The sequence below is a fragment of the Enhydra lutris genome, unplaced genomic scaffold (genome assembly GCF_002288905.1).
Source record: "Enhydra lutris kenyoni isolate GAN:26980312 unplaced genomic scaffold, ASM228890v2 scaffoldscaffold44, whole genome shotgun sequence".
NCBI classification, from domain to species: Eukaryota; Metazoa; Chordata; class Mammalia; order Carnivora; family Mustelidae; genus Enhydra; species Enhydra lutris.
In genome coordinates, this window is record NW_019154128.1 from 7,414,594 (window position 1) to 7,438,689 (window position 24,096).

General features: G+C 40.0%; 1 protein-coding gene across 13 annotated transcripts in view; it reads right to left on the minus strand.

The window, feature by feature from the left end:
* The window catches only part of LOC111155964 (mitogen-activated protein kinase kinase kinase kinase 4), a 188,677-nt gene that overhangs the window by 33,748 nt on the left and 130,833 nt on the right, over positions 1-24,096 (minus strand). For 4 of the 13 annotated variants that reach the window (XM_022516447.1, XM_022516455.1, XM_022516448.1 and 1 more), the window contains exons 12-16: positions 22,920-23,130; positions 7,327-7,488; positions 4,401-4,487; positions 3,609-3,728; positions 2,464-2,625 (exon numbers count right to left, since the gene is read on the minus strand). In XM_022516447.1, the coding sequence (XP_022372155.1) occupies positions 2,464-2,625; positions 3,609-3,728; positions 4,401-4,487; positions 7,327-7,488; positions 22,920-23,130 (742 nt within the window). Of the gene's footprint in view, positions 1-2,463; positions 2,626-3,608; positions 3,822-4,400; positions 4,488-7,326; positions 7,489-22,919; positions 23,131-24,096 lie in introns of all 13 variants that reach the window. The other 9 variants (XM_022516446.1, XM_022516445.1, XM_022516444.1 and 6 more) reach the window with 3 other exon arrangements.

The window sequence follows — 24,096 nt, forward strand, 5'->3', positions numbered from 1 at the left end:
TTATACTTCTAAGCGAAGAAGCAGTCTGAGGAACACAGTATATAGAAAAAAGCAAATGTACATTTATAAGGAAAACTCTTTTAATATCCAGACTAACATTACAGATAGCAGTAAACATGAAGATTAATGAAACAAAACAAAGCAAAAAAACCCCTCGTAGATCTCTGATCCTAAAAGGGAGGACAATGTGCTCCATGCATATCCATGTCAAAGCAGAGTTGACAGGCAGAGAGAGAGAGAGAGAGAGAAGGAGGAAAGTAAAATCACAAGACAGACACTGCCATTCATGCAGACCTAGCTATCCATTCTTACGGCACCTGGCAGCATACAGTTTCACACCAAATAACCACAGAACAACACATTTCACGAGCAAAGACAAACCCCTTGTATGTTGGCAGACTACGGTAATACAACTTAAAAACAGCCAACTTTTCAAATACACCCTCAATTTTGCTGCTTTCTTCTCCCAAGTCCTAAAACACTCAAACCTTAGAAATCTCTATACATGTTCACAGTAGTTATGAAAAAAGGAATTTTGGTTTCTCTAGGAATATTCAATACTATCATTCCCTCTCCTTACTGCTACTAGACTATATGCCTTCTACTTGACAACTGAAAAAACAGGACAACTACTTATCACCTGAGTTAATCTGGTTGCTTTTTCAGTTGATAAAGCAATCTCTGAAATAGTCTGTATCTTCTTTATTGTATTTTATTATTTTAAAATAAGTGTTAAAGATTGCAATTTAAAAATTCTAGCTATGCTATCCATTGTATCAACATATTTAATGAAAACTAAAAATACCAAATCACAACTGGTTCTACCTTTCCAAATGCAAGATTCAGAGTAAGTCCCAGGTCATGATTTCTATTATTTCTGGGAGAGTCACAAATTCTACTTCTTGGTGGAATAATCTCAGAGTGGAATAATCTCGGATTGCTAAAATGTTTAAAATTTTCAGGGGGAAAAATGTGAAACTGAAAGTATTATCTGTAACTATAATAAAAAATGGGCTTTAAAATAAGAATCCTAGTCTCCTCAAAGAATGTTTTTGGAAGTAGAGGTTTCAGCCCAAGGCAGCTTTCGGTAGAAGGAGGAAAAGGGAGACAGACTATCTCTAGGCACTACATTAGTTAATTAATATAAAAGTAGCCTGCATAATTTGGGAATTCCTATTTTTTAACCTGTTCATGGCCAAACAGATAAAAATTTCTGTCTGCGGTAACTTTAACTTGCAGAATAAAGATTTCAGTCCTAGACCCTTCATACAAGTGCTGTCAAACCTAGTCTGCCAGTCTCTCTTCCCTCCCCTCTGTGTCACTTTACTCGCTCTCTGGCTTGTGGGCCCACTCTTTTGCGAATCAAGAAACTGCTGACCCCATATAAATATCTCCCTGCCCCTCAAAGCCCCCCACCCCCACAAACATGCCCTTTGCTTAGGTCTGGTTCTTCTCCCCCCCCCACTTTTTTTTAACAACTCCTCCACACTGGGATTATTTATTTTAAAGCATGTTCAAATCCTCACTTGGATTAGTTTTTCAGAACACCACAGCTACTTCTATCACAAGAATATGAACTTTTATCCCCTAACATTTGCAAACATCAGTAACTGGTTAACTCAGGCTTAAGAACTTGTTCCCAATATTCTGGATCACACAGCTTCAAGGAGCAAAATATCTGAAAGTCACTTATTTTCAGTAAGAAAATGGCAATCTGTGTTTTAAGGATCTTTTAGATCCAACAGCCCCACTGTTGCCTTCCTTCTCTGGATAGTACAGGGTGCTCTCTTTTAACCACACAGTACTCAGCCCAGGGGGGTTCTCCCTCACCTAGACTAGGCAGAATGCTGTGGCCAACCCAATGAGAGGTCATGACCTTTACCCTGACCTACTTCAGGGAAATGTACACTTAACCTGTTAGAGCATATCTTCTTTTGGATCTTGAACCTTTTGAGAATCTAATAAAAGGCCCTTTTCCCAGAAAAATATGCCCAGTTGGACAAAACCAAGAAATTCAACCTATAATTTCAGGGCAGACACTGGTTCTCTAAAGCTCACTCATGGAACTGGCCAGGAGCCAAGGACCAAAGCTTATGATTCTCCCTCTATGTACTTATGGTACTAATATTCTAAAACCTAAACTGAAAAATTTCTGTATTAGAGAAAGGAGGCACTTGTTTATGAACATCTGAGTTAGGGAAGACAAAAAGACTAAAAGAAGAAATCACTGAATCCAGATACTCTTAGTAAGAACAACAAAAATCTTAAAACAAACAAACAAAAATCCTTCTTTTCTCTATCAACTGAGGGTATTTTGCCTGTACATTAATCAAAAATCACTTCTGCTCATCTCTTTTCTTTCTAAATGTGGTAACAAACCAAACTGTAAACATTACAAGCAGGCCCATGGCTTAGTGAGCTATGGTGAGTCTCCTTGGCCCACAGCCACCTGGCTGTTGCTACCTGTGGCTCAGCTGGTCTCTGCAGGGCAGGATGCACAGACTCGGAGTTGCCATTGGAAAAAGACTCTGATCTGGAAGGCACTGGTGGCTCCAATACTCTGCCTGTCTGCTTAGACTGGGCTTCAGGGGAGCTGTGGTTAGTTTTCCTAAATCTATCTTCCACCTGCATCAGAGAATTAGAAGACATAACTTAGTGTTAGTAGGGAAAAGCAGAGATCCCGAAGAAAGCCTGAAAGTAGAAGGGTCCTAGAAAGAATTTTTCTGTTTTCTCCAAGACAGGGGTGGCTTAAAAAGAGAGGGGACAAATAAAATGGGGCTAAAATTTGATTTGAGATAAAGAAATACTTATGAAAATAAAAATTAAGCTTTTAAAACCTCCTGGCCAAGAATTCTTAGATTGTACATGATGACAAACTAGGAAAAACAAAACAAAACAAAACTAATGTCACAACCAACTTAACCAACAGATTAAAAGATTATCATCAGGAAGTCAAAGCACATTTCATCCTACCAAAAATAAAGGCATTCCAGAATAGGCAGAACACTTGTTTCTAGATGCTACTCTCTGTGAGGGTGAGACATGGTAGAAGGATGCCACCTATAGGCCAGGTTTAAACACACTCTAGAAGCTGCCCAGTTCCCTGTATTCCTAGTATCCCAGAACAGTTACTGCTTTGCCACATCCTTAAGGTGAGGCTCGGGGTGCCCAAATGTGTCAATTCAGTAATAAATCACAGTCTCTGAAAAGTTAGTAAACTGGGCTACAGGGCTACTTGGCTACACTTTATTTTCATTGTGGTTTGGGGAAAATAGCTAAACGGGCCACCATTCCCTTTGTTCACATTCTAAGTATGATTCTGCCATACAATCTTTTCTCCTTTTAGTGTCCAATTCATCTGTGATTTGTTAACAGAGGCATTCTAGTCGTCTATAGAAAAAACACTAAGCAGATAAGAGACCTTGGGCAAGTGTCCTTTCACTTTTCTGAACCACAATTTCTCAGCTAGAAAACCAAGAGAGTGGCTCATAATTAGTCTTTGTCCCATTCTAGTCTTAATATTACACAGTTCCTAAGCATTATCCTATTATTTTCTAGGGAATAATCGACACCGGATCAATGTTTAAGCAACAAAGGAAAGAAAATACCTCTCGAGCTCTGTCAGCGGGCTCATAGTGGGACTTAGGCTCCGGAACATGATAGCTTGGCTTGCTCCTTTCCTGCTGTGGTGGCTGCTGCTGCTGCGGGTGCGGCCTCCTGTGGTCATGCTGTAGAGACAGGAGATATGCTTGTTCTTGTTGCAACTGCCTCTGGAGCCTCTCTGCCTGCCGGTGCTCCTCCATCTCCCGCCATCGGCACTCCTTGGAGAGGGAGAGGAGAACACTAAATCTATGGGACACCGCAGAGCTCGCCTCTTCTCTGGATTCAGTCTCAACTTTTTACAAACACAATGCCCTTTGTCCCCCTTGTTTGATAACAGAGCAAAATGACTAGAATTTTAAATAGCATATTACCTGTGGAAAAATCTGACAGCTTGTTGCTAACCATAATATCACTGGACAGAGAGAGAATTCAATTAAAAGCTGGTTTCGGTGGTTTCAAAAGTAAGAATATACTAGACAAAAATCCTATGGCATGTGATTTTAACTTTCAGCCCTTAGCATTCGAGTTTGTTCACCGAATGCCAAGTTCTGTTCAAAACCTTGTTATCTACCAAAGAGAACAGTTAACTCTTTAACAGGAAATAAGTAAATATATAGAAGCCACCTTGAAAAGTTGCCCAAAGTAGCATGACCACAGAGGACGTCTCCATTTGAGCCTGTCAGTCCACAGCACTAACCAAAATGGTCTGGTGATCACCACAGCTCTGCCCAAAGCTCAGGGGAGGGATAGATAAATGAGCCCTAATGCTACAGAACAAGACAGATACAGGGCGTTACCAGTAACATGGCCTGCTCCTGGAGCAGCTGCTGCTGAAGGATTTCCAAGTGCCGCTGCTCCTCTTCTAGCTGTCGCCTGATATACTCCTGTCACACAGAAATTACCCAGCAATCAATTTATCCAAAAGGAAAGCATCAGAACCACCTGAATGGAGCACCAAGAACCATTTGCCCCAATGGTCTTCAGTGGAGATTCGCTTAGTGATGAGTTTATTACAAAGTGTATGGCGAAGGATTTTCCCCAAGATCTTCAAATTGGCCAAGATCTAAAGAGCCTAACAAATGATGATATACACTCCATTGATATATACAAAGGTATCTGAAAATTTTTCTGTTAGAACACCACTGTTAAACACAAATGTGAGATTTCCAAGGACCATGATATTCCTCTTAAGGACAGAAGACTCCAGAGATATCAAGAGTTTAATTAGATAAACCAGAGGATTCACATTGCCCCAGATGGTTCTTATAGTCATTATTTATAAGTAGCATGGACTGCCAATTTTTGAAACCCCAAACCGAAACCTGTTTAATATTAAAAAAGAACAAACATGATTTGTGTTTTCTCTGATGACACAGAAGGTACAGAGAATGACTAATTTGAAAAGCCATGCATGGTCTGTAGACAACAGATGCAGATGATTTCTCATAAATGAACAGGCCCAGGCTCTTCATGATGGGACTATGACAGTGTGTGTGTGTGTGTTTCGGGGGTAAGGGGGTACGGGTGGGGGGCTGGGGGAAGCCTATTTTCAAGGGGAAGAGAACAAGTCTCTGCAGCAATGAAAACAGGTAAACACACCCAAAATATGTAAAGAGGAGAAATCCAACCTTGAAGTTGCATGCATATTTAAGGGGCTAGGACATCAAGAGACCCTTATCTAGGACCTCTAGAAAGCCCTCTGATTTTCTCAGTCTCTTCATTTGAGAAATGAATATCAAGAATATTTCTTGCAACTCTCAAGATTTTAGTGAGGCTTAAATAAGACACAGTCATGAAACAACTTTGAAATACAAACGAGAAGTTTCCTCCCTTATCAACACAGAAAAAAGCCAACTAATCCCTAAAGGGGAGTAGACTAAAGGATCTATGAGAAATTTTATTCTGAAATTCAGATTATGTCTTTACAGTGTCTAATGCTGACCATCCCCTTACACTATGGCACATACTTTAAAATAAAAATAGCCATGTATCTGGGCTGGAGAGAAGTTTTACTTCACCAACAATTCTGAGTGAGAGAATGGTGTATAACACAAATCATGACATATATATTTCCTTAGAAACCTTTATCTTACAAAATAAATTTTGCCCAAAAAAAGCCAATCTGATTCCAACCTGGGTTCCAAGCCCCATGCCTATTAGTCTAAACCTCCATGACACATGCTATGCCAAACACTGTTCTAGCTTGACATGTGGCCTTCCCCTACAATGGCCGAGAAAGGAATCTGAATTCCAACTCATCTCTTCTTTGAACCAGACAGAACAGAACCATAACTTGGGAAGATCAAATTAGCACAGTTGGGGTTTTTTGCCTTCAAAACACAGGACAACCAGGAAATTCACATCTATCCAAATCACAAAAGTCCTAACATATAACAAGCACACAGAATACAATTACGCATGCACACAGACATGCATATGTAATGCAGAATTGACACATTTCTCACAGCACTGTTAACATGGGGGATATTTTGCAAAAGAATAAGGAAAGTAGAATGAAACTCCTTTGATGCTATTTTTTTTAAGAAGAGGTGAAGAGTATTGCTGTACACAAAAGCTAATGACTGCCATTGAACATTAAAGATTAAGTTTAACTCTCATACCCTCACCTTACCATCAAATTGCAAGAATTATCCCTAGGACATTTAAATTTTTTTTTAGGACATTTAATTTTTAAAAGCTCACTTTTATTCACCTTTGCAGTCCCCAGGTAAAAATTACAATGTGGAAAAAACCAAAACAACAACAAACCCCAAAACATACCATGGTCAACTGGAAAAGAATATCAACTAGGTAACAAATAGAACATATCACTTAAATTCTTATGAAGAACTGGTAAACATGCAGAAAACAAAACAAAACAAAACAAAACAAAAACACCATGCACAAAACCTGAAGCATATGATTAGTATCAAAGACACTGGTTGAATAATCAACTTTGGAAGTTAATACCATTGTTGGTTAAGTATTTTAACTATGAATTTCAAGTATTATTTAAATCAGTCCCCAATCATATCTTTTTTCCTTTACCCAAACCTCGTAACAAATAATGATCAATTCAAAGATGTGAGAGATGAGGAGGCTCTGAGGGGCTCACACGGATAGCAGAGACACGAAAGCACAGTCCGGTTTTATTTGCACAGGTGTTCAGGGAACAGAGATTCAAAAAGACAACTATAGCTGGCATCAATTAAATGTTCTAAGTATTACCAAAACACAAATGATCTTTCTTGGCTAAACAAAACCACAATGTTAATAGTTTTTCTAATGCTACAGAGAAACACACTGCATTATATGCAAAAATGTTTGTTACAATACTCAGCTATTGGATACTTCAAACATCTCTTGTGGTTGGTTTTTAATTTCACTGAAGAAAAGGCTAATTATCATCCAGATATTTAGGGTTCAAAGCATTTAAGCCAAACCCAAGAAGACATACTCAAAAATCTTTGGGTATCACACTGTTTGGAGACCACTCAACTGCTTTCCAGGTTTCTAAATGGAAAGATTTATCCATCATTTTTTAAAGATGAGAATTTATTGCTGTGCTTCCACCTGTGCTTCAGCATTCTGAAACCTCTGAAGTCCTAAATGTGTTTGCTGTGTGTGCACAGACGTCTGTGTACTTTTTGCCCCAAATCCCCCAATTCTACTACGGAACAAACCTCACAGGTTCATGCATATAACCTTCTTTAATGAACTAACCTGTTCTCTTTCAACTCTCCTCTTTTCTTCTTCTGCCCGCCTCCTCTCTTCTTCTTCTTTCCGTCTTCTCTCCAGTTCCTCCAGACGCCTCTTCTCTTCTTGTTCCCTCCTTCGCTGCTCACGTTCTTGCTGCCTTCTAGCTTCCCGCTCTCTCCTTTGTTGCTAGGGGAGTGAAGATATGTAATCAGCAGGGATCTTCCCCCTACAGCTCACATGACAGTCTGCTGACAAGTTACAGGTAGGTGCTAACTGGCTAGTTATTTCCACCCTGCCCCTTGGCCCCTATGTACTAGCATCCTCATAAATACTGGTCAAAGGTGGTTTATTCTGTGAATCTTTACACAGTTTGCTTCCATTTTGATATCAACTATTCCCCATTCTTCACTGTATTAGAGCAACCAAGGGACAGGAAATTCTTTATTCTTGCATATCACTAACAGAATTACACAGGGCCTAAGAAGACAAAGGAATAAAGGAAAACAGAAGTAGAGCAAAGAAAGAGGAGAAATAATTAAAAAGAAGAAAAAGAAAGGAAGCATATATCAGGAAAAAGAGAAAGGGACATCAACAAGGATAAGAAATTATTACTAAGGACTGCTATGGCGTCATGCATGCTTACTATGTGTCTTGTACTGTGCCGGGTGTCTAATATTCTTTACTCCATTTCCACTATCTAATGTAATTCTCATAACAAACCTAGGAAGTAGGTATTTCACTCCTACTTTTACAAATGAGAAAAAAGGTTCAGAAGAGTTAAGTGACCTGCCCAGTGTCACCCAGCAAGCAAGGCCCCGGATGGAAGGGCCACTCTGCCTCTAACACCTATAGTACTAACCAGACACAATCATGCATACTACCAACAAGGAGGATGGTGCTACTAATCACCAGACTCACTCTGACAGCCTTTCCTAATTCAGGCTATCCTATATAACCCCACAGAAGAGAACACTGGGACACACTGGACACTTGTCTGGCTGCTTGTCTCATCTAGCCCCAGACATCTGCCAATAAAGCACTTCCACAGTATAAAGCATAAAATTAACCAATTCTTCTCACAAATATGAAAAACGTTAGCCTCTAGCTGGCCAACCAACAGATTCTCTGGGATGATGAAAATGCTCTGCCTCAGTACTATTCAATAAAGTACCCAGAGGCCACACGTTGCTACTGAGTACTTGAAATGTGGCTAGTACAACTGGGGAACTTAGTTTTCAATTTTATTTCAATGAAGTTTAATTTAAGTTTAAATAGCCACATGTGTCTAGTGGCTACTGTGTTGGGCCACAAAGCTCTGAAGAATATACCGCCACCAAACTTCTTAAGACACAGGAAGCTGATATTATTACCACAAACTTTAATGTGATACTGAGATTTTTTTTTTTAAAGATTTTATTTATTTGACAGAGAGAGATCACAAGTAGACAGAGAGGCAGGCAGAGAGAGAGGGAGGGAAGCAGGCTCCCTGCTGAGCAGAGAGCCCGATGCGGGACTCGATCCCAGGACCCTGAGGTCATGACCTGAGCCGAAGGCAGCGGCTTAACCCACTGAGCCACCCAGGCGCCCCTGATACTGAGATTATTAAGAATGAAAGTGTGGATATAAAAGTAGGTATTTATTACAGTTTCAGTATTCCTCGTGGGTTCCCTCCCATTCCTGCCACAAACATTCATTCTGAAGGCAGACGCTTAAAATGATTTCCTGAGAAATGTACAGAAATGTCTTATGTGGGGAGCCCCTGGATAGAGAGGATTATTTGGTACCTGGCCTCTCTCAGCTGAGTACTACATCATCGTTACTCTCCATACAGTCCCGAATCAGCTTTTGGCTCACCTTCCTCTTATTTCATACATTTCCATTGTTTTATTTTTTCCCCACACTGTCTGCTCTTAGAATTCAATGCACAAAAATGCACCTATTTCCCATGGGTGGGGGTGGGGTCATAAAAAGAACCGAGTTCCTGTCTGTTTAGAAATCACAACTTAAATGGCCAAGGCATCTTTATTAAATTGAAACAGCTACAATGCCCCATACAGTGCACTTGTCTGTCATTTGCTGGCTTAATGCCTTTATACTTTTTTTTTAAATCTTAAAATAAGAGAAAAAGAGGACCCTATTCAAAATCAAATCTAAGGAGGACAACAGAGAGCAACGGCCTACGTGCCAAAGGACTCGGGAGCAAGGCTGTTTGGACAGAGGCCTTTCTCTACCGCAATGGTTCAGCTTGCAATCAGAGCACCAGGCCCCAAGCACTGCCCTGCACCCCTGGGAGAGAGGTCTTTCTTTTTTAAAACTAGCTACCAGAAAATAAAACAAAGAAAACCACTTCCCCCAGCCCCAGGACTTCATGAGCAACAAAACACAGAAACTTGAGGTAAGAAATAGGAGAATCTCAACCAAGCAGTGTTCAAAGCAAATTAAGTTAGCTCTTCTATTTTATATCTTTTGCCTTTTCTATATAGGAGCAAAAAGAAGTGAGTGGTTTTTTGCCAGTAAATCACTTACAACAAATATACAGTTGCTAAGAACACAACCATTTTTCTAATGTTGGTAATAAAAATAATTATGTTTTGCCAATTGGGAAATAGGTTTCTTTGCTTTGAATAGAAATCATTTAATTCCTTCAGGTATTCCTGGCTTCTGAACTTTTCTGTTGAATACAAAGACATTCAAAACAAAAAACCTCCTGATAAACCTAAAATGTTAAGAATCTCATTCAATCACTTTGAACGCTTGATATGGTATGTTTTCCTTGAAGAGGTTTACGGGGAAGTTCTGTGGAAGCCTCCATCAGGAGTGACCATGGTTTCGTGTACTCTATGATTTTTATGGAGAAACTCAGCTCTGCTTAGTTCTGAGAACAATCATGGGCAAGACTGGCAACAATCAGGTTTACAAAAGAAAACTGACTTGCTAGAATACACTGGTTTAGCAAACACCTGGCAGGCCAGGCAAGAAGGGCCCCACCTCTGGATGAAAGGAAGAACCCACAATCACAACAAAGCTGGACAGAAAACTAACTAATAGGGTATGTACACAATTTTCTTCCTAGTTGGTCAGACAAAAGGAAAACAGGAGAATGAAGTAAAGGGAAACAAGAAGAAAGGGAAGCAGTGCCTATACCCTTAAAACCTCCCCCTTAGCTTCTGAGAATTCAGGTTCCAAGTAAATCAAATTAATATGAACAGGTCAGAAAAAGCAAAGAACTTTATACACGGACACTGAATTTTACAACTTCTAGACAACAAAGAAGCCAAAATGGGTTAGAAGGGTCCTTTGAGAAGTTGTAGTCCACCATGGAATCCTAGAAAGAGAACTGAAATGACTCAAGAACAGGCGTTGTGGTCCTGACTCTGCTTCCCTGGTACAAGCCATGTTCTCTCCCTGAGCCTATTTTCTGACTTGTCAGGACAGAGGTGCGTGAGGTGGGGGTGAAAGGGAGAGAGTATGTATCAGTAATCATGATGGTGTGGAGTTTGCTTTTTTTTTTTTTTTTTAAGTTAAAAGTTGGTGTCTATGGTGAGAAAAAATTTTACAGAGGTCTCATAAGCAATGAACTTTAAGAGAATCATTCCTCTTCAGAAGACCTGGACTTTACCCTTCCTTGCCCACCATACCACCCTGGGGAGAGTGCCCTGACATAGCAAGATTACCAGAGAGAGGAGAAAAGAAGTAAAGAACTAAGATGATGGGTCTCTACATCAGCAGTCTCTAAAAGTGAGCAAGACAATAAATGGAGGTCTTGGAAAAGAAAACACTAAACTTTTATTTACTCATATTTGTAGCTCACCCTTTTAAAATAGCTCTTTTTGCATGTTCTATAATATATATACTCAGTGCAAGAGTATATAAGTAGATGTATCTCTATCAGATTTACGTCTTTGGTTTCTTTTACTGATGGGATTGATACATGATTAAAGACCCTTCCAAGCCACCGCAAAGTTCTAAGCAATGCCGCAGGACCACAGAGACACAGACCCACAACAGCCTTAGAGATGTGCTTACTGCCATTTCCTTATATACCATGCAGACAAGTAAACATTCAATTTTCAGATATGATGTTGAAGTGAAGGTCCCCATTTAAACCCACGGTATCATGTAACAGAAAGAAAAGCCACAGGCTGCACTTGCTTTTTCCTCTTATTATTAAATTTTTTTTCTTTAATTTCAAAGCAAAGCCATCCCCATCTCTGCTGACACTTTGGCTGTTATGCACATGGACTCCTCCAGAGAGCCAGGAGGGGAAACAACTTCAATGGGAGTCCTGGTCTGGGAGAAGCTGCCTGCCACTCAACGACCACACAGCTGGCAGCCAGACACAGTCTAGCATCCAACTTAAACCAGCCTCGAGATTCAAATTTCCCATGTCTCCAGAGGAAAAAGGGGGAAGCTGCGGCAGAGAAGCAGAGTGGGAGTGAACCTGGATCAGAGCTGGCTTTCCACGTGCCAGCCCTCTCACCTGGAGCCGCTGCCTGCCCAATCCACTAAGCGAAAGTGTAATCTTAGGCCACCCACTCCGCCAGGACCCACTTGTCATCTCCCCTCTCCTCAGCTGTTGTCACCTCAAATCTCAGGAAATGGCAGGGCTCCCAGCCCAGTAAGAAATCTAACTAAATGCTAACAAAAGGCACATTTTAAGTAATCTTACAAATAGCTTTTTCCACTTTATTTACATTTTAAAATTTTAAAAAGATTTTATTTACTTGGGGGCAGGGTGAGAGAGTGCATGGAGGGGTGGGCAGAGGGAGAGAATTTCAAGTGGGCTCCACGCTCACTCAGGGCTCAGTTTTACGAGCCTGAGATCACAACCTGAGCCAAAATCAAGAGTCAGATGCTTAACTGACTGAGCCACCTAGGCGTGACTTACATTTTAAATTTTAAACTACTAAGTACTTTAAAAAGTCAAAAAGAATATAAGGCTTATATCAAAAATTAGGTTTTCCATTTCTCCTCACCCCCAGTTCTTATTCCCAAGGTAGAACCACTTTCAATGCTTTTAGCTTTACCCATAGTGTTTACAACCCGATTTTTAAATTAAGTTTATAAGAGCTATTTAATTTTTTTTCCACTTTAGACATCATCTATTGATTTCTCCCAAAGAATATCCCTCATACAGCACCATCATATGCTCCTAATCCAGTCCTGTAACAATTTCTGTTAAATGAAAACCATATTCAGGCAAACTTGAGTTTACTGGGGAGCTATTACTTGCCTTATTTTTGCTGCTGTTGTCTGTTTCACTGGCTTTCTATGGGTCCATCACAAAATCATCTGTAATGTCTCTCTTTTTATTTTTTTTTAAAGATTTTATTTATTTACTTATTTGTCAGAGACAGAGAGAGAGAGCGCGCGCGTGCAAGCAAGTGCGCGAGCGCACACAAGCAGGCAGAGTGCCAGGCAGAGGTGGAGAAGAAGGCTCCCTGCTGAGCAAGGAGCCTGATGCGGGACTCGATCCCAGAACCCTGGGATCATGACCTGAGCTGAAGGCAGCAGCTTAACCAACTGAGCCACCCAGGCATCCCTGTAAAGTCTCTTATACCACCACAGACCTCCTTCAAATACGGTCAAAATTTCTTGTCTTAGAGACTGATTCTCACAGCCTCTCTTCCCTTCTGCAACCAACACTTCTTGCTCTTCAGAAATCCTGTACTTGTCCACTAACTCACTCCTTCTCACCTCTCTCCTGTGCAGAATCCCATTTCCTAGAGCCCTTGTCAACTTCTTCCTCATTTGTGGGAACATATCCTCTAGTAGCTTCTTGAGGAGTAGTAAAAACAAGGCAAAAGGCTTTTAGGGACTTTGCAGGCCAGGCCACAGAATTTTTACCCTCACAATGTACATATAATTTTGGCCGAGACAAGTAATTTTCCCTCAGATTTCCACAAGTACAGCTATGTCATTTTCTAGTTTCTAACGGTGTTCCTGGAGAATCTCGGACCATTCAGATGACTGATACTTAGTATAAGACCCATGCACACCCCTCTATACCTGCTCCCCACCACTGTGGCTTTCAGGATCCTCTTTTCATCTCAGACATTTTTAATGTCAAGACGATGTATGTGTGTTTCTATGGGTCTTTTTTTGTTCATTGTGGGTACTCAGTATATCTTTCAGTCCAGAATTTCTATTTCTTAGTTCTAGAAACTTTCCTTGAATTACTTTTGTGGTTCTCCCTATAGTAATTATTTCCTGGACCACCTAATTAAATGAAGTTAAAGCCCCTGGTTGATTCTGTTTCTCTTCTGTTCCCCATAAACTTAACCCCCTCCCCCAACACACATAAACACATACACCCCATACTTTTGGGAGTTTTAATTTATAAAAAAAACTTTTCAAAAATTCTTATTTTCTGGACATTCTTATGAATATTATATGTTCTTCTCATTCTAAGGATATTAAGATTCTGTACATGTGCGTATGTGTGAAATATTTAGTCTGTTCCCTACACTGTCTACGTCCTTCAAGGTCCTTCTTCCATTTGTCCTGGAATCTTTCATGTTAAAGATTTTTCTCAGTGCCCACAATCTTGGTTGCCCACTCACATGTAAGACAGTAAAAAGCCACCTATAAGGGCTGTGGAGAACACCTGGTAACTATTAAGCTTTAATGCAAGGTGATGTGAGGCAGTATGGCCATTTCATTGGGGCCTTATGTCCCTTGGGCTAGGAATCTCTGCAGTCTTCTAAGCATCCTCCCAATCTCCTGCCTGAGTTGAGTAGGAGGTGCAAAAGAGAAGGTGGCATCTGTGATAAGGTGGTTGCCAGCACTATGGAGCTAAGGTGAGAGTGCTTGCAGTACCTCTCTCTCCACATACTCAGTTGTGCCGGAGTTCTCTAATGTTCTGAGGCTCTGAGTTCACTTTTTCTAGGAAGTCTGTATCTGCTCCAGCTGAGGAGAAGGAACGCAGCAGCCTGGCTACCTGGGCTGGGAGAATCTAACTGTCCATATATACATGTTTTCAGCCTCACCTGTTGCCTCTCAGTTTTGGCTCTCTTCCAGAATTTGCAGTACTAGCCTTCTTACAGTTTTCACTCTCCCATGCACTATCTAATTTCCACAATTTGGTTTCCTTTCTTGCTCTCCTTGTCCTTGTTGTTTATACCATTTTTGTTTGTTCAGTCACTTTACCAGGATTTCTCAATGGAAGTTGAGATAAGCATCATGTTGTTTTTGTTCAAATGTTTTCCAAAGTCAATAACAATTACATGTTATTATGTAATTATTCAATGAAATTATCACAATTAAAAATTATTAGAAGTTTAATTCAAAATGCACACCATAAAATAACAGTAAGCAAACATCTTACAAACAAGAACAGGCTACAACTGATGCTCTCAATTGTCAAATGAAAACCTCCGAACGGCTTTTTCTTCTGTTTCCTATGAAAGTACCATACTCTTGGTTATTAGGTCAACACACAAAAAAACCCATAAACTCCTTGAGAGCAGGAATCATGTTTTGCTCATCTTTTTCACTCTGTCGTAGATATCATAATAAATACTTTTTTGAGCTGAATCTAACCCTCACACGGAACATGTGGCAACCAAGACAAAAACCACTGTCTTGCATGCCATTTAGCATTTAGAGTAATAAAAGACTAAAGAATCCATTCATATCTCTATGTCCTAATAAGATCCAATCAAATCATAAAGCCATCTTTTTAAAAAATTTATTTTATTTTTTTTAATAAACATATAATGTATTTTTAGCCCCAGGGGTACAGGTCTGTGAATCGTCAGGTTTACACACTTCACAGCACTCACCAGAGCACATAACCCTCCCAATGTCCATAACCCCACCCCCCCCCCCCCCCCCCCGCTCCCCCCAGCAACCCTCAGTTTGTTCTGCGAGATTTAGAGTCTCTTATGGTTTGTCTCCCTCCCGATCCCATCTTGTTGCATTTATTCTTTTCCTACCCCCCAAACCCCCCACGTTGCATCTCCACTTCCTCATATCAGGGAGATCATATGATAGTTTTCTCTCTCCAACTAACTTATTTCACTAAGCATAATACCCTCTAGTTCCATCCACGTGGTCGCAAATGATAAAACCATCTTTTTGAGATCACTTGTTAAGTACATAAAGACTTAAACAATAATGATTACATTTGGATAGTGCCTCATACTTTATACAACATATCCTTTATGCCTCAGGACATTCTATAACAGCCTTTAAAGAACTTTAAGGTGTCTCTGGAACTCAAATTAGAGATCTCAAGCCCAGAATTCCATTGAAGGATGGGCATAAATTTTAAGAATAAGTCCCTTCTTTCCAGAGATGCATCTAGGACTACAAATGATCCATTCATCCATTTGAGAAATATTAAGCACCATGATCAGAATACAAAGATAAACTAGACACAGTCCCTCTCCTTCAAGTCTCATAGTAACATAAGCCAAACGCTTTTAAAAAATCCACAAGACAATGTGGAAAGTGCTAAGTTTCCTACAAATATCCTACTAAGCAAATTTTGGTTTGTAAACCAACTGGTTGAAAAGACTAAGGCTAAAGTTAAAAAAAAAAAAAAAAAAGCAATTACTGACTCCTCTTCCACATTATGCTTTAACATTTTAAACTGTAAACTGGACCAAGAGCAAGGTTCTAAACTATCAACCATAAAACCACCTCACTCAGAACAGGCTCTCAATTTAAGGGAGGAAGGATAACTCAAACTAGAAGAAAGCCCTTAGTAAATATATCTTACTAGACGGTTCAAGTGAAAAGCTGGCCTCTTACAACAGAACCTCGAAAGAAGGTAGCCAAAAACAAAATACATATGCCATCAACCATCAACCAAGTACCATGAATTCATACTGGATTAATCTTATGCCTGTGATTTCAAATAACAAAACCTAGGAGACTCTAACAGACATGCCTTTTTCAGGCTTTCCCCACTAGGAATGATTAACATGATTTAATCCTGTGAAGCACTTGCAAACTGATGTAATCATTATTTTCTTAAATCACTCTTTGAAAACAAAATCAAACAAACTGAAAAACTGCACAATGCTATAAAGTGATTTCCAAATCTCTAAAATTACAGAGCTCTCCTATTCCTCAAAATTTTCCCAAGCATGCCTAAGTATGTACTTTTCCAGCTATGCTTTAATTAGGTTCCCTTTCTAGTCTGGTATTTAAAAGTAGTATTTTCATCTCACATTCTAAAAACTTTTTCTAAACTTTTCACACTGATAACAGTGAGGTCCATTTAAATACACTCCACTGGAATTACTGGCCTTAGTAGAAACTAACTGACTTTAATAAACCAGTCTGTTCTTCACATTCGGCTACCTCCAAGCACTTCTGAGGTCGTGTTACTTACTGCACAGATATACCATCAATTGTTGAGGTTTATTTGTACAAGTTCTGATGAAGCGTTAGTAGAAAAATTATTTGCTTCTCCCCAAAGACAATTCTTTCCCACCTTCAGGCAACAAAGTAACATTTGCTGAATTAAGCTAACTCTTATAAAATTTTACTGTAAATATAACCGAACACTAGACTAGGATGTCAAAAGAACACCGGAGAACTTACATGGAGTTCTGAAAGACAAGACAACTACCCTCTGCAAAAAAAATCTGGAGCTGCCAACCTGATAGAAAGCAAGGTCTGGGCTGTAGGGGCACTAGCAAGCCCCGATGCATGTATCACAGGTGGACTGTAAAAAAAAAAAAAAGTAGCACTGTGCTAATACGGACTCTTGATCTGAGATAGTCATGATCTGCCACACAAAGGCCTTTGTGTAGGCAAAGAGGGGTGAGGAAATGGTTCCTCTTTCTTTACGATACATGGAGACCCAGTTGGGGTAAATGGGTCCACCATGTCTTCCTTCTAAGATCTCAGAGCCAACAAATACATGAGGCAGTTTACTAATTTTTTTCTTAGAAAAAATTTTTCATGTTTTCCTGGTGTTACAGGTTAACTTCAGTACAGATCTCACTTCACACAGAAAATTTATTTTTCTCTTGCTTTCCTTTGTTTTTAATTTCTTCTACTTCCAGCCACTCTCTAAAATTTTAGTCACTTTGGAATTTGTAGAAATGCTGGAAGTGATTATAACCAAGTGTCCTCTTGGTGAAATAAAAAGCAAAGAAACTGCTGGGGCTGCCACTAACATTGACCCCCAACTTGAAGCAACCAAAATCACAAAATGACAACTGCAACTCCAAGGCTAAAACAGTCTACAGAGCACAGGTACCATCTTCCCAAAAGGTAAGACTGGGTAGAGATAGGGAATTGGGTTTCCTTACTTTCTTTCTTCCTCTTTTTTTTTTTTTTTTAAAGGAAAGGATAAATTTTAACCTTAAATGAAAAGTTTGATTTTGACTCCTATATATACTAAAAATATCATTTATATACAGTTAAAATACCCCAACCATAAGGTACTGGTGTTATCATGGCATCAAGGGCTTACTCAAAACAAATCTTCCCTTAGAAATTATCTTTTTTAAAGTTTACTAAAGTAGCAAACCAAAGCACAAACATATCTTGCTTTTACTAATAATTTGGTAAGTTTCCATGAGGTCAAAATGAAGAAATATAAACTAGACAGGAAACTTACTTAAATATGTAAGAGGTTCAAAAACATATCCAAACTATACCAACTAATAATGTGATAATCTTAACTTAGACTACTGATCTTCTGCTCTTAGTATTTGTATTAAAAAGAGACAAAGAATGAGAAAACATGCTAATCAAGTATGTGGATATAGGTCATGGAAGCAGGGAGAAACAGTTAATAGATATCAAGACTCAATGCAACAAGAGCACAAACCATTAGGATAAGATGACACTATAATTAAATATCCTTCATCGTGCTTCCCCTCAAAGGGAAAGAATGGAATGGGAGGAAAAGCTGGCCTGAGAACAATTTTTATGGGAGAAAAAAAAAAAAGAGCTAGTTTCTTAAGTTTTTTTTTTTTTTTTCTAATTTATTTGACAGAAAGAGAGATCACAAGTAGGCAGAGAGGCAGACAGAGAGAGAGGGAGAAGCAGGTTCCCTGCTGAGCAGAGAGCCCGATGTGGGGCTCGATCCCAGGACCCTGAGATCATGACCTGAGCAGAAGGCAGAGGCTTAACCCACTGAGCCACTCGAAGGCGCCCCTTAGAGGCAACATTCTATTTGAGGCAGAGGTGTGATGATGCATCTAAATATGAAAGGTAATAGAGTCATGTTAACATTTTTGATGCAGGGGGTCATTACCACATGGGCTTCTGAATCTAGATGCAATACTTCAGTAAGTGGAGAACACCCTGAGCAGATCCTGATGAGAAAGACTGGGGAGCAGACTCAACCACGTGAGGAGCTGTGAGGTCCAGGAAAGGACTAGACCGAAGCTGCCAGTGTGAACGCTGCCTGAGCTCCACATTCTCCCCCTTTCAGCCTAAGACCATCAGAAAACAAAAAAAGAAAATGGAAAATACAAACAGAAACCCCATTTCCAGCAAGATGAGAGACAGCATCGAAAATATTTGCAAGGACTTCTAAGACCTCCAGTTCACACAGGAGCCAAGGAGGGGGAAGTAGAGGAAGATAAAGGTGAAGGATCCTAGCAGCAGCACATCTCAACGAACAAAAGAAGAGCGGAGTATACATACCTACTGATTTCTTAAAGATGAAGGTCCTATGAAGGGCCAAGCACTCATCTGCAAAGAGGGCTGATGAGCCGGATTTTGTGGCAGTTGCAAAGAAAGGAAAATCTGTACTCAGTTTCCCTACAACCTCGACTTTGGGGCCATTTCTTTTTGTCAATCACTGACAAATATTTGTTATCTTTCATTTGGGGGGGGGTCATTTGTTTGATTGTTTGTTTTAAGTAGACTCTAAGCTGGCGTGAAGCTCAAGGCAGGGCTTTATTTACCTCATGACCCCGAGAGATCAAGACCTGAGCTGAGATCAACAGTTGGACTCTTACTATTAAGTGTCAATTTAATGTTACCATGCCACCCAAGCACCCCTCTCCTTTCAGTCTTAATTGTCATTTATCTTATGACTGAGGCTGACCATCTCTATCTACTTCGTTAATAACAAAAGGAATCCCTATTCCCCAAACAGTTCTGACTGAAGCTTTAATGTTAATAAAGAACTAAAAACCATTTATGGTTTAAATATTCCCAAATTACCTTCTGAGACCTAGAGTATAGATAACGCTTAATTATCCTAGGCTAGTAAAACGGAGCTAGATCATCAAGAATCCAAATTAGTGGATTCTATTCATGCGAATGTTCTCTGTTTGATACCCAGCTCCATCTTTCCTGATTAAGAGGTGCCAAGAGGTGACTCTGAATTTGAACTCTTACTGAGAAGCTGAAATTAAAGGGCCAACTGAAGCAAGTAAGTGCGAAGTTCTCATTTAGCCAACATCCCTAATCCTCTAGTCTTTGTTGTAACTAATAAAACAAAATGGCTATCAAATTTCAGTCTCTCTCCTCTAGCCAGTGCCAGCCTTCACTTTGCAATCCTCCTCCCTACAGACGCTGGATAATGGACACTTGTCCCACTACCATTTGGGCTGAAAGCAATTTCCGTGGCATGTGTTACAAATGAGCTCGAGCTGATGTTATAAACCACCAAACTACCCTATATCATGTCTTTAGGGAAAGTACAGTCCAGGGTTTAAATGGACAGTAGAAAATACTGCATAAAGAACTAGAAATAGCCAGAGCCTCAACACTCAAACATTCTCACATACGAATGGTCATCATGCAACTTCAACAAACCCTAGACCACTCTGGGTTTTTGTTATGTTCAAAGAGCACTGAGAAGAGTCTTAAAAATACTACAAAAGAGTCTGCAAATAAACTGCAAAAAGAGGTAAACAGCACTGTCGTCCCTCTTACAGAGGAAGGTTATGTCCTATGTTTTCTTCCATAAGCCCAGGCTAAATATTTCTAGTCTCCTTAGTTATTAGAAGGGCGCTGGTTTTCTAAACTAGGAACAAAGTATAAAGTTTTCAGATTCAGACTACAAAACACACAAAACAAAGATTTCCCCTAATCATGAAATACTCTTAAAAAACTTGGGTAATATCCCATGTGTTGTTATGTACATTAAACTCCACTGTTAAGTATCAATACAGGGCTTCCTTCTTGTTTTATGTTCTTTTTCTGCTGTAAGAAATATGAATCAAGGTGAATTAATTAAGCAGAAACAGAAACTACTACGAATGAGAAATGTGAAGTTGTACTATTATGAATGAGAAAACTGGAGTTGTGAAATATACAATAATAGGAAAAAAAAACAAAAGGTTTTTTGTGTGTATGTGTGCCCCAGGTGAAATAGAGAGAAATGATGTGTCTATGAAGTACAACTGAAAAAGCTCTGGGTAGACAGCATGGTACTGGCACAAAAACAGACACATAGATCAATGGAACAGAATAGAGAGCCCAGAAATAGACCCTCAACTCTATGGTCAACTAATCTTCGACAAAGTAGGAAAGAATATCCAATGGAAAAAAGACAGCCTCTTCAACAAATGGTGTTGGGAAAATTGGACAGCCACATGCAGAAAAATGAAATTGGATCATTTCCTTACACCACACATGAAAATAGACTCAAAATGGATGAAGGATCTCAATGTGAGAAAGGAAACCATCAAAATCCTTGAGGAGAACACAGGCAGCAACCTCTTCGACCTCAGCCGCAGCAACATCTTCCTAGGAACATCGCCAAAGGCAAGGGAAGCAAGGGCAAAAATGAACTATTGGGATTTCATCAAGATCAAAAGCTTTTGCACAGCAAAGGAAACAGTTAACAAAACCAAAAGACAACTGACAGAATGGGAGAAGATATTTGCAAATGACATATCGGATAAAGGGCTAGTGTCCAAAATCTATAAAGAACTTAGCAAACTCAACACCCAAAGAACAAATAATCCAATCAAGAAATGGGCAGAGGACATGAACAGACATTTCTGCAAAGAAGACATCCAGATGGCCAACAGACACATGAAAAAGTGCTCCATATCACTCGGCATCAGGGAAATACAAATCAAAACCACAATGAGATATCACCTCACACCAGTCAGAATGGCTAAAATTAACAAGTCAGGAAATGACAGATGCTGGCGAGGATGCGGAGAAAGGGGAACCCCCCTCCACTGTTGGTGGGAATGCAAGCTGGTGCAACCACTCTGGAAAACAGCATGGAGGTTCCTCAAAATGTTGAAAATAGAACTACCCTATGACCCAGCAATTGCACTGCTGGGTATTTACCCTAAAGATACAAACGTAGTGATCCGAAGGGGCACGTGCACCCGAATGTTTATAGCAGCAATGTCTACAATAGCCAAACTATGGAAAGAACCTAGATGTCCATCAACAGACGAATGGATAAAGAAGATGTGGTATATATACACAATGGAATACTATGCAGCCATCAAAAGAAATGAAATCTTGCCATTTGCGACGACGTGGATGGAACTAGAGGGTATCATGCTTAGCGAAATAAGTCAATCGGAGAAAGACAACTATCATATGATCTCCCTGATATGAGGGAGAGGAGATGCAACATGGGGGGTTAAGGGTGTAGGAGAAGAATAAATGAAACAAGATGGGATTGGGAGGGAGACAAACCATAAGTGACTCTTAATCTCACAAAACAAACTGAGGGTTAATGGGGGGAGGGGGTTGGGGGGGTGGGATTATGGACATTGGGGAGGGTATGTGCTATGGTGAGTGCTGTGAAGTGTGTAAACCTGGCGATTCACAGACCTGTACCCCTGGGGATAAAAAGATATCATATGTTTAAAAAAAATAAAATTTAAAAAAAAAAAAGAAAAAAAAGAAAAAGAAAAAGCTCTGGGTAACCACAGCACCAATGTTAGTAGTATTACTGAATTAAATGAGCAGGTAGTACAAAATATAGTTCCTCACTGCAGAATAGAACTAATTCCGCTACATTAACAACTAGATTACAGAAGATCAGGTGAATTATACCCAATGTAATTATTTTCTCATCTTTTTCTTAAAGATTTTAAGTCACTCTACACCCACTGAGCTGGAACTCACAACCTGAGATTAAGAGTTGCAAGCTCCACTGACTGAGCCAGCCAGGCACCCTTTTCATCCCTTACTCTTAAATGTACCTATAGTTGAGGCATTTATTTAAAACAAAACAAAACAAAACAAAAAAACTAAAGCTACGGCATTCATAGAAAAAACATTTTTCCTGTGAAAAAGTCTGAAGTTTCAGAAAAATATGTACACGTGAACTTGGACCCAGAGGCCAAGGGAAGAAAAGAAATCAGGTCAAGCCTGAGCTTGCCAACTTAAACCACAAACAGAAACAGCCTTTGCAGAAATGGTATGATGCTATCTTTGGGCCCCTGCTGTTCTGCATCTAAGCAAAATATGATGATGAGAAACTGTGGGGCAGGTCCTTGAGTTTTTACAAGCAAGGAAAACATTTTGAAGACCACAAGGAATGTGAAGGCCTGTCAGTCCAAAAGCGTAAGCTTTCCCTCTGAAATCACCTGAGCAGGTAAGCCAGGGGAAAGGTATTATATCAGGCGGCCACAGAAAACATTCCGTTGAGTGTCTGGCTACCAATATAAGTAAAGAAAAAGAAAACCAACTGGACATTTCCCTTTTCCTACCTCTTCTAGCCGACGCCTCTGTTCTTTCTGTTGCTCAATCCGTTTCTGCCTCTCTGCCAGCAGCTGCCTTTTATATTCTTCTTGCTCCCGGAGCTGTTGCTCCTGCAGTAACTGCTGTCTCCGCAGAGCCTCAGAACGTTCCTTGTTCTCCTGCTGCAGTCTCAAGAAATCCCGCCGAAGGGTTGACTCACCAGGCACGTTGACGATGGAGCTAGAGGAGGAGGCAGGGCTTTCAGGGGTGCGCACAGATCACTCTGCCCTCCAAGTGAGACTGGGGCCTCAGTGTCCTATTCTAGTCATCCTCCTAATGAGTTCCTCCCACTCTGAGGCTCAACTAATAAATCCATGGGGATAACTGTATCTACAGTTCAATAGTATTACATCTTTTATCCATTTCACAAATATCTTCAAACTCCATCCTGGATACTTGAAAGACATCTCTACTTAGGATTATCATATCAACTCAAACTCTGTAAAAGGAAAAGTTGGAAATCCCCTTCTTCAACTTCATGAGTAGAAGTGGAACCACCTTCCTCTCTGACCACCTTACTTCTCACCAAGTCTTACCACATATGCCCTCCCACTGCCTGCTTCCTGAATAAGCGGCTGAACCCAAGTGGGTTCCAAGAATGAGCCAGCGCACAGATAAACAGCATCATCGCTAGCTGATCTCATCGCTGAGAGCCACTGCTCCACTTTCACTACCTAGAATAACATGGCAAATCAATCTCCTTCAACAGCCTCTTTCCTTGTATCATGCTCCCACCCAAAACAATTACATTGCTCAAGAAATCAGTTCAAATTACTCCAAAATATTTAGTCTCAAATGGATTCAAATATTCTACTATGTAAGCAGAAAAACATATAGGGTTTTAACAATACATTTTCTTATCTCTTCATATGCTCTCTCCAAACTCCCACTGCCTATACATGGGTCTCCACAGGTCTTTCAACATACCCTCCCAGGCTCCTTTTGTTCAATGAGTCAAGTTACGTGTAGCTGAAAGCATGAAGGACTGCCAGGCAAGACCATACTAAAATTTTAAAACCTCCCTGGATAATTAATTACTGTAAGATTCATACTACCAAACCTTCAACCTTCTGCTTCACTGTACCTTGGGGGAAGCCACAGATATCCAAACCATAGACTATAAGATTAATCAGGACAGAATATACA